The sequence below is a fragment of the Panulirus ornatus genome, chromosome 29, assembly GCF_036320965.1.
Source record: "Panulirus ornatus isolate Po-2019 chromosome 29, ASM3632096v1, whole genome shotgun sequence".
NCBI lineage: Eukaryota > Metazoa > Arthropoda > Malacostraca > Decapoda > Palinuridae > Panulirus > Panulirus ornatus.
Genome location: NC_092252.1, coordinates 14,403,897 through 14,415,897, shown reverse-complemented (window position 1 = coordinate 14,415,897; position 12,001 = coordinate 14,403,897). Strand labels below are relative to the sequence as shown.

Sequence of the window (12,001 nt, the reverse complement as noted above, 5' to 3'; positions counted from 1 at the left end):
AAATTACTTTTATAACATTAAAGCAGAATAGCATTAAAGTCTTATCATAATATAACCACTGACATTCACATTTTAGGGGACACCAAGTTTTCGTATTGTTAATGGCCAAAACAGTGAGAGCTACATGACTTGAAAAGATGAAAGTAGGTATTTTAATGTCCAGATACATATTGAAACAGAAATATCACATGCTGAAATGGATGAACTTACTTTAGAAGATTTAATGATCCATTCATTCCACCCCATCCCACTCCATCACTCATTCCTATACAACCAGTATTCTGAGTAAGAATCATTTAAGTATCTTTTGATTTACTGTTGAAATGTCAACAGATCCTAAATTAGAAAGTTTAATTTACTTCATGTTAGAATGCAGTATATTGATGCTAAACTTAGATTTCACAGGTATAGTCATACTGAGAATTAGATTGGGAAAATTTTAGTCCAGGGTGTCACCCATTTATAAAATGGGTTTCACTCACTCATACAGCTGCTTTCTGCTAAAGTGATAGATCGCTTAGATTGTAACCCCATCATTTTGTGAAAGCCATTGTATGCTGCATGTAATAATGAAACAGCTTTATTCAAAATGATGATCATCAAGCACTTCATGTAATATACAGAATCAATTTATGTGCTTCAGTCAACCTCATTATATGACACAAGTGCCATTCAGATTCACCAAAATCCATTACCAGGAGTCAATCTGTTAATGGTAATTGAACATAGAAATAATTTAAGTTATTTTGATAGTCACCATGAACTTCAAAGTTGTAATTGATGAAGTGCTTAATCAGTCCATTGGAACAATATATCTCATTACTGGTTTTCCCCACTCTATTATATGATAACTTTTTCATCATATAATTTGTAAACTATATCCTAATAACTTTTCAGTAGTGGATGTGGGCAAAAACGAAGCAGACTTCAAATATTAGAATATATATGTCAGACACTCCAAACCGTGATTAAGCAATAGCCCTACCTCACTATCTTAATGCCCATTAAAATAAGATAGGTAGTTATGTCACTACTTTAAACTTCTAAAAGCTTTGTTTAATCCTTTTGGAACTTTTCATAATCACATAGATATTTTGTGATTACATTTTAGTGATTTAATAAGTGTTTCATATTTTTGTAATTTTTTTTTACATAGTTATGACCAATTTACTATGCAAGATTTCAGCGTAGACTGTTGCCTTCAAAATGAGGTTTTTGAAATTAGTCAAGAAGATGATTATTAGTATAGTTGCAGGTGGAAGAAGAGGCAGACTATAGAATAGAGGAATAGATAGTGAGAGAAATGATTGGGGTAAAGATATCCCAGATGAAGATGCTAGGGGAATGATTTCTGATTAGATGCAGTGAAAATATTTTTTGTATGACTGGTGAGAATTGCTTATTTTGGAAGTAAATAGTTGTACTTTGACTTAATGGACATTGGTTATGGACATTCATCAGGGAACTGAGAGGCTATTTGCCCATGATTCTCCCATGAGATGAGAAACTTACTTAATGATGATACATTAAGAGAATAAATGTTTGATCCATTACTCATTTTTTGCATGTGTGGATGTTAGACAGTACTGAATAGCCATTAACCTTTAATGAAAAGTTGAATTAGGGAAAATTAAAGTCCAGGAAAAGGTGCTAATTAAACATGCTGTCTTCAGGACCGTCCTCAAGACGAGGTAGTAGAGGCAGAAATAAAGCGTAAAAAGGGTGGTGAAGAGAGAATAAAGTCCAATGGGAGGTCAGATGATGACTACAAACACAGACACCAGCAACATAGGGTGAGTACATAACTTGTAATGAAAAGACCATTTGCCATATTTTCATAAGAGTACAAAGCATCCATAGACTCATAGACTTCTTAAAATAAGATGAAAGAATGTTCATAGAATGATTACTGTTCTTTTACAAAACTACACATGTAGGATCATCCTTGTATGTTTAGGTAAAGTGTGTTCATACTGTGGAGTCCGTATGACCATAGGGACTGTCCTTTTAGTACAAACCTTTATGTTGTACTTTTCAGTGTGACCACTGACATTTATGTGAATTTAGCACTTCGGCACTCAAGGCTGTGAGCCATCCCAGTGCTTCCAAGGTGAACAAGGCCTGTTCAGTCAAGTCTTCAGCTGCAGGCAGATGTTTATGATATCTGTTAATTTATACACTTTTTGGTCTTACATTGTAATTTTTCATGTATTTTTGTATGTGAATGCTTTGTAATATTATATACACCAAATAATGATTTTATAGCCACCATTTCAAGTAAGCTTGTGCAGGTGCACACTATTACTGGTGTGTAAACATTTAGGATAGTTATCAGTTTTTTATCTTTTTACACATATTTATTCATTATTGATTGTTCCATGATTTTATAGTCACTGGTGGTCAGTTATTATACACATTTTTTACTCATTTTTATGTATAGAAACTTTCAGAATTGCCCCAGTATTTTGAGATATATGAATAAAAATACTGTTCATGAGCCATCCATGCAAATTAAAATGTGGCAGCCAAGCATTGGCATAGCTTAGGGATATGACAGGGAGGTCTTGGTCCACATTAATGTACTTTACTCAGTACTCTCTGATTCACAAATTGTTTGTGACCAAAAATATCCCATCTAACCCATATGTATGGAATATACTCAAAACAATATAGCACACCATCAGTATACTGTACCACATTCTCTTCTTGATGTAATTTAGAGCATTGTATCTGTTTCACAAACTGTTACCAATTCATAGGTAAATCAGATGATATTTAGTGATGTGCACAATAGCATGAGCTACATTGCTAATGTGAGAAACAGTAAATAAGTCTGAAAAGAAAAAATCTTTTTCCCATGTTAGCACGGACGCACAAAGAACAGATGAAGAAATTTCCTAATTCTCTAACATCCACTTTAGTTGTCATGTGGATTGCAGCAAAACTATAGCCCCCATCCACACCTAGTCCCCATAGACCTGTTTTCCCCCTGACCGCTTCATATGCCGTGGTTAAGTCCATTGACAACACTTTACCCCTTGTATTCTACATTATTCCAATTCACAATGCTCCTTGCATGCCTTACACTTTCTTGCATGTTTAGGCCTTGATCAGTCAAAGAATCTTTTACTCCATATTTCTACCTCTTTGGTTTTCCCCTTTTCTTTGTTCCCACCACTTCCATAGATCCAGAGGTGTCATTTAGTTAAGACCAAATGTGAATAAAAGCATGGTTAATAGGTTTAGCAGTGCAGAGAGACAGGCGAATTAATTAGGGCGTGAGTTTGAATGGAGAACACATGGGGAAAGAAAGGTGTTTTAGATACCTGGGAGTGGACATGGCAGCAAATGGAGCCATGGAAGTGGTGAGTCATAGGGTGGATGTGGTGGTGAAGATTCTGGGATTGTCTAGGATTTTGCAGAAAGAGAAGTCTCTCTCTGGGAGGGTGATGCTGTGTAAGTTTGCAGTTATAGTAGTCCCATTGATATTCATGTGTCTTGGGCGACAGATGAGAATGTATGGGTGTGTGTGTGGAAATGAAGTGTTTGTCAGCAAGAGAGAGGTGTCATAATAAGAAGAGTGTGGGTGAAATAATTGAGAAGGGTTTGCAGAAATGGTTTGGACATGTGGAGAAGTTTACAAAGAAGATATGTGTCAAAAGGAGAGAGGGAGACCAAATTGGAGTGAAAAACGTTTTTAGTGCTTAGGGCCTGAACATGCAGGAAGGTGAAATGTGAGCATGGGATAGAGTGAACTGAAGCAGCTTGGTGTACAGGTGGTGATGTGTTGTCAGTATTCTGAACCAGAGCATATGAAGCAGCTGGAAGAAACCACAGAGAGGTCTGTCGGGCCTGAATTTGGATAGATGGCTGCCGTTTTGGTGCATTATATATACATGACAGCTAGAGAATGAGGTCTTTTCTTTGCTTCTTCCTGATGCTACCACACTAATATGGGAAATTGCAAATAAGTATAAAAGAAAGAAAAAGAAACAAGAAAAGTTGAAGTAGCTTGCATCGCAACAAACTCACTTTTCAAAGGTGATGTTGTGACATTTGCTCTTTGATATTATATTATAGAGCAGTCACTTATGAACAAAGCTATGTAAAAGGAAACTGTTTCCTGTAAGACCAAAAATAGTGTTACAGTTTGATAATTATCATAAACATTTACATATCAGCGGTCATAAGCATCTTAACAAATTCACTGTAATGGTGATGTTTTATTATTTCTGCTGTTTGGTGTATATGATATTTGTTACCAAACTCCACCTACTTTTGGGTATGCCACTAGTGAAATCACCATTGGTGAGGCTGTGTTGAGCTAACTGAAGAGTGGATGTTGTTTGGTTTACTTTAATGGATTCATGCTAATTGAAATTTGGATACCGTTACACAGTCACCCAGCAACAGAATATGATTTTTCCCCACATTCATTAAATTTTCTGTAACTAGAGAATTTTTGTATGTTGGTTTGCGTTCCCTAATATTGAATTTTAGTAAATGTTATTTTCTTTGCATATTTCTTATAAATCAAGGAATCTTTATAGATAATTCATGAGTGTCATCTAAAGGGTGGGAGGTGAGACAGATAACATAAACGGCTTATGGCTTTTAGTTGACCCTCTAGGGTTGCCAGGGCTTTAACAGTCAATAATATACAATCATCCAAAGAGTTTTTATGAATCAGAATAAGTAGAAAATGTTGGTTATAATTATGATGGTACTGGAAGCAGAGACAAGCCTTATACCAAGTCAGATACCTAGAAAAGCAGAAGAGCAGTGGGCCCAAGACTGAGCCCTCTAATTACTCTATTTGTGTTGTACAGAGGAATTCTACACTCTTGGGGTTTCATCTCATAAGCAATATCTATCTTATAACTTCTTGAATTTCTCTGTGTTGTCTGCATGCCCATGTCTTCAGTCATTTCATTCCATTCTACCATTCTTATATTATAAAATTACTTCATCACATCTTTTTTTTACCAGTTTCTTGCTTAATTTCACATTATATCCTCTGGTTGTGCAATCCTTACAGCTCTTTAGGAACTGTTCACTGTCTGCATTATCACTGTATTTAAAAAACTTAAGGGTCATGATCAGGTCACCCCTCATTTTTCTCTCCTCCAAGGTGAGCAAATTTGAAGCAATTATCCTTTCTCTGTAACTCACCTCTTAATTATTGTACCATTGTTGTTACACTGTAGTACCTTCTTTTTTAAATTATTTTGTTTCTTTAGATGTGGTAATGAAACATGGGAAGCATATTCTAGTTTTGGCCTTATATATGGTGTGTACAGTTGTCTGAATATTTCATTATCCATGAACTTAGACACTATACAAATGATTGCTAGTAGACAGTTGGTGTTCTTAACTATTCTCTTCAGGTGGGACTTTGGTGGCAGGTTAGAGACAGTGACAGCTCCTAAGTGTGTCACACACATTCCTGCAGCTTGTGTCTTTCTAGCTGATAACCATATCAAGGCCTGCTTTCACTATAACCCATCCACATTACTTTACTTAGGCATGCTGTTGGTGACTCCTGCCCATTTTAAGAATGTTCCTCCTACAGGTGCCCTTTTCTTCCTCCTACTAAAGTAGTGATGTGTTCTGTGAAGGAGTCTGCCCTCTGTCCATGGTTTTAAATCCAATGTCTTCATCAGTCTACAGTGTGGTACAGTTGGTACATTGTCAGATCTGTCCATGGTTTTAAACCCAATGTCTTCATCAGTCTACAGTGTGGTACAGTTGGTACATTGTCAGAATCCTTCTGGCAGTTTAGGAATGTACAGTCTACCCTTCCACCTCTTCAATCTAAAACAGAGCTCACCCTATCGCAAAAGTCTAAGAGATATGTAATGCATGACCTCTTTACGCTTGAGTCCACATTGTTTCCCAGTTAAGTAGTTTCTCATGTGCAAGTAGTCATCAGTTTGCTTTCTAAATATCTTTTTTAATGTTTTGTAGATTAAACTTTATTCACAGTTCTCTGCTGAATCCAAGCCACTTTTTTTTTGATATGTGCTTGAAATTTGCCCTCTTCTGCTACTTTGGCACTATACCTTCATCTATCAATATTCTTTCTTTCTGCTCATTCACTGTTTCCAGCAGTAGCAAAGTAGCATCCAGAACAGGTGACTAAGTCTTAGAGGAAAAAAAACCTAATCTTGTTCTTTTCTTTGCTCCTTCTTTTGGAAAGTATTACAGGAGGGGAGGATTTCCAGCCCCTTAGTTGCCATCTATGATATACAGGAGCTCTGTGGATTCCATTCTTTCTCTCCTCTATATTGAACAGTATTTCAAGGAGCCTCATAAGTGCCCCCTTACATTCCTTTAGCACACATGGAGAGACTTCAGTAGGACCACGAGCTTCATATAGGTCAGGGTGCTCTGACCTTTAAATAGCAGCCCTCACCATCTGATGATCCTATGTAAAATGGCAGCCATTGTCACATGAGTTAATTTTTCCTGACTTTGTTTAAATATCCAGTTGATTTATCATACCAGAGTTGTAGAGTAGACCATGATGCAGGTATTATTACCCTAGAATGTAGATTGAATGCAAATGATCATTTATGGTTATGTCCATGGTTTTGTGTGTGTGTTTTATCTCAGCATATGTTTCAAGCATGAGAGTATAATGTTGAACCAGTGTTTTTTTGCATTGAATATTATTATATGTATTTCCTCTTGAAAACTGTTGCATATTGTGTTCAGTTTTCCATAATTTTTCTTTTCCTTTCAGGCTGACAGCGAAGAGTATCATGATAGATATGTCAATGAGAGTCGTGCAAAAGACCATCGAGACTATGATTTTGAACGTGACTATGAGCGAGACTATGAAAAACACTCAAGTAGACACAAGCGGAAGAACTGAATACCCTCAAAACATTCAAGGAGATAGCAGTAGAAGAATACCCTAAAATACCCTTAAAGCAGCAGAATATTGATTATGAAAATGAAGCATATAAATCACCTCAATGAAATTTTGTCTTGTATTCTTTATATTTCTGCCAGAGATGATATTTAAGATTGAAACTTTGGGTCATTATGGAAATTAGGCTATTGGATCATGTCTCAGAGGTTATTAGTTTTGAAGTTAGATTCATTTGAGGTCGGACAATTTTGATAGCAGCACAATCCATTTGATTTGCTAACAGGACAAAGTGACAGGACTAAATACTGTATTCTTGGTAGTGAGAGAGAAAGACAGAGTGTGTGTGTGCATGGAGAATATCATTGATAAAAACAAAGCTACCTCGCAAACGCGGGAGACAGCGACAAAGCAAAAAAAGAAAAAAAAACAAAAAAAACAAAGCATGTGAATTTACTACTTTTTTTAATAATATATTCATAAAATCAGTATTTATGATAAAGTGATACATAAATACTCACTGATATTATGAAACTGTCATTTAACCAAAAAAAGGAAGTGAATTCAGATACTTTGTCTTTATCAATAAATATACATACCCACATATGCATACACATACATATACATACATACACATGTTCACATTCATACTTACTCGCCATCATCCATTCCCAGTGCCACCCCACCCCACAGGAACCAGCATTGCCACCCCCTGCATCAGCGAGGTAGAGCCCTAGACTAAATCAGGGCATGTGATACAGCTGGGGGGAAACCAGTGAAAGGTCTGTGGGGCCTGGTTGTGGATATAAGGCAGGTTTCAGTGCATTGCACACGAGAGCTAGACAATGGATGTGACCTTTCTTCATCTGTTCCTGGCACTACCTTGCGAATGCAGGAAACGGTAATGAAGTATGAAACACACGCGCGTGCACACACACACATACACACATGTACGCGGAGGGGTATGTGGTGTGAGGTGGTTTGATTGAGTAGGTAATGAAAGGGTGAGAGAGATGTTCAGATATAAAAAGAGTTTGGCTGAGAAAGCAGAAGAGGACATGTTAAAATAGTTTGGACAGAGAGAATGAGTGAGAAAATACTGACACACACACACACACACACACACACACACACACACACACACACACAGAGCGAATGGAACCATGGAAGTGGAAGTGAATCATAGGGTGGGGGAGGGGGCGAAAGTTCTGGGAGCCTTGAAAAATGTGTGGAAGTCGAGAGCATTATCTTGGAAAGCAAAAATGGGTATGTTTGAAGGAATGAATAGTGGTTCCAATAATGTTATATGGTTGCGAGGCGTGGGCTATAGATAGAGTTGTGCGGAGGAGGGTGAATGTTCTGGAAATGAGATGTTTGAGGACAATATGTGGTGTGAGGTGGTTTGATCGAGTAAGTAATGAAAGACAAAGAGAGATGTGTGGTAATAAAAAGAGTGTGGTTGAGAGAGCAGAAGAGGGTGTATTGAAATGGTTTGGTCACATGGAGAGAATGAGTGAGGAAAGATTGACAAAGAGGATATATGTGTCAGAGGTGGAGGGAACAAGGAGAAATGGGAGACCAAATTGGAGGTGGAAAGATGGAGTGAAAAAGGTTTTGAGTGATTGGGGCCTGAACATGCAGGAGGGTGAAAGGCATGCAAGGAATAGAGTTAATTGGAACGATGTGGTATGCCGGGGTCAACGTGCTGCCGATGGATTGAACCAGGGCATGTGAAACGTCTGGGGTAAACCATGGAAAGTTCTGTAGGGCCTGGATGTGGAAAGGTAGCTGTGGTTTCGGTGCATTATTACATGACAGCTAGAGACTGAGTGTGAACGAATGTGGCCTTTGTTGTCTTTTCCTAGTGCTACCTTGCGCACATGAGGGGGGACGGGGTGTTATTTCATGTGTGGCAGGGTGGTGATGGGAATGAATAAAGGCAGACAGTATGAATTATGTACACATGTATATATGTATATGTCTGTGTCTGTATGTATATGTATACGTTGAGATGTATAGGTATGTATATTTGCGAGTGTGGACGTGTATGTATATACATGTGTATGTGGGTGGGTTGGGCCATTCTTTCGTCTATTTCCTTGCGCTACCTCGCTAACGCGGGAGACAGCAACAAAGTAAAATAAATAAAATAGATAAATATATATACACACACATTAATACCCATATACATACATATACATACACAGACATACACAGACATATACATATATTCACCTATCCATATCTTTTCTTGCTTGCCCTCTTCCATTCCTGGCGACTCCCCACTCCACAGGAAACAGTATCGCCACCCCATTCTTCAGTGAAGTAATGCCAGGAAAACAGACAAAAAAGACGTAATTCATTCACATCCAGTCTTTAGCTGTCATGTGTAATGCATCAAAGCCATAATACACTCATACATATTGAGCAAAATTCAGGCAGTCACTTTATAGTGCTATTCCCTGTTATGAAGTAACCTCTGAAATACAGTTATATAGATAAATCTTTTGTAGCTTTTTTTGCTCTTTATATTATAATGTCAGTTTTTCACACAGCTTGAAGTCTGGCCATAGTTTCAAGTTTAGTTATTGTTTTCAACATATCTTTGTTTAGAAAGTTTTAATCAGTCTTTATATACTTCCTGTGGGTTAATATATTTTGAAAATTTTGTAACTAACCTACATTATTTAGGCTGAAGTATATGACTATGATTATCAGATGGATATGGAATTTGTGCATGTAAACATGTATAAACATGATATTTTTTTATTTAACAAAATCTCTCTTTTTCTTTACAGAGTTGATAGTAATGATTTGATGTCCTTTGTATAAGAATTTTAGGATGTTATTTTGGCAGTTTTGATAAAGCAGAATAATTCAACTTATCTGTAAGGAAGAAGGTAAAGCTGATATTGGTGCAAGTTTCAGTAACCTGGGAAATATATGGCAGTTAGGTTCATTGCAGATGTGCATTGCCTACTTCCTAATAGTAATTAAAGGCAAAGGACAAAATTCAATCATAAAATTGCTATGTTAGCAGTCTAGCATCTTGTGGGGTATCTCTCTTACACTCAAACGTTGGGATATAGAGTCCCCATATGCCACTTGTTTAGATGTTCATTCCACAGCATTCACTGTGTTTGGATATTCAGTATGTATGCACTGTTTGTGTGTTGATTTTTTGTTAACATACATCATTTGTGTGCTATTCAACCAACATTTATTATGTATGTGCACGTCAAATTGACGTAAGCCATATGTTTGTATGTTCAGGCATATGCATCATACATGTAGGTATTAGGCCAACACATTGTTTATAGTTGTTCGGTCCACATATGGTATGTTGGTGGATTTATGATACACATGCAGGTGGGTGCTCAGTTCACATACAAAATGTTTGTGGGTGTTCAGTCTACTAAGACTTTTTCTCTCAACTATGGTTCTCCTTCAATGTATGTTATTTTGTATTTTGTCAGATGCATAACCTGAGGTTGATATCAGTGATTTTGATCATAATTTCATATTGTGGAACAAAACATTGTACATAAAGTCATAATGAATTCTCTCTATGTTGTCATCAGGTTTGATAGTTTTACATAAAGGAATAGTTTTGAATTGTAATGTTGTTACTCTCTGTCCCTGAGTATGTAGTAAAGAAAGTACTGATGGATGCAAGATTGACATACTTGATATATTTGATCATTTATTTTATGTCAAGCAGGGTACCAGTAAAATATTTTTCAAAAGCTGTAGGATGTACTTTATTTTTGTTAATTACAGATATGATTTTTTATTTAATATTCTTGGTAGTTTATACATTATAAGATGTTTATTGATTACTATAAATTATTTTTTCCTTTATTGAGTTTGAAAATGATGTGAATATGAATTCGGCAGACGTATGGTAGTTAACCTTCGCTGCTAGCTCAGGACTTACTGATCTAATATGAAAGGTAAATCTAACTTCACAAGGCCTAATTTTTTTTAGAAATAGTTTCTAATGTTGACTGTAGTTTCTTTAGTGTATGAACACTTTTTCAACTTTACCAGAATCCTTATCATCATAGTTTCAAAATGTTTTCTGATTAATAGTCAAGGTTGTAAAGGTAATTGGTAGAATTGAAAGACCACAATATCAACAAATATTTACAAGGATAAAACTCCATAATGTCAGAGAAATATTTTTGTAATGGATTAAACTTCTAGATATTCAGTCAAAGATCTCAGTCTTCAGTTTTACATTACTATTCATATAAAAGAGCAACCAAGAATATCTGTGGACCTTTTTTTTATTCTCAACTTTTTTATATCCTTTTTTGAATTTGATACAGTGAATATGAAATTTCTATACATCCAGATTATAATGAATATATACTGTACCATGAAGTATGGTAAATATAAGAATATCAGTACATTATTGTACTGATGATTGTTGTGCTGTTGTTTAGATGAAAATTACATGTACAGTTACAAGAAAAGAATGAGGTAGCATATGGGCAGGAAGTGGATAAGCACACTATTTTGAAATGTGTTGTATCCAAGAGGAAGTTCTGTATGGACCACTGTGTGATGAATTATTGTATGATTACGAGATAATTGTTTTGCTTTCATTAGTATTTAGTGTTCAGTGTTGTGCATTGTGGATATTACATGATTATATCAGTACATTGCTTCATTAGTTATTTAAAATGTCAGTGGATGATGTGATGAAAATTACTGACATATATATATTTATTATATACACCTCTTAATAGGGGATAGGGGAGAAAGAATACTTCCCACGCATTCCTCGCGTGTCATAGAAGGCGACTAAAGGGGATGGGAGCAGGGTAATAGAAACCCTCCCCTCCTTGTATTTTAACTTTCTAAATGGGGAAACAGAAGAAGGAGTCCTGTGGGGAGTACTCATCCTCCTTGAAGGCTCAGATTGGGGTGTGTAAATGTGTGTGGATGTAACCAAGATGAGAAAAAAGGAGAGATAGGTAGCATGTTTGAGGAAAGGAACTTGGATGTTTTGGCTCTGAGTGAAATGAAGCTCAAGGGTAAAGGGGAAGAGTGGTTTGGGAATGTCTTGGGAGTAAATTCAGGGGTTAATGAGAGGACAAGTGCAAGGGAAGGAGTAGCACT

General features: G+C 36.4%; 1 protein-coding gene across 3 annotated transcripts in view; it reads left to right on the top strand.

Annotated features, from left to right (window-relative positions):
- tho2 (THO complex subunit 2-like protein) overlaps positions 1-11,147 on the top strand; it is a 201,030-nt gene extending 189,883 nt beyond the window's left edge. For 2 of the 3 annotated variants that reach the window (XM_071679275.1, XM_071679276.1), the window contains exons 29-30: positions 1,674-1,793; positions 6,746-11,147. In XM_071679275.1, coding sequence (XP_071535376.1) covers positions 1,674-1,793; positions 6,746-6,877 — 252 coding nt within the window. In that variant the 3' untranslated portion in view covers positions 6,878-11,147. The remainder of the gene's footprint in view (positions 1-1,673; positions 1,794-6,745) is intronic. The other variant, XM_071679277.1, reaches the window with a different exon arrangement.
- The last annotated feature ends 854 nt before the right edge of the window (positions 11,148-12,001 follow it).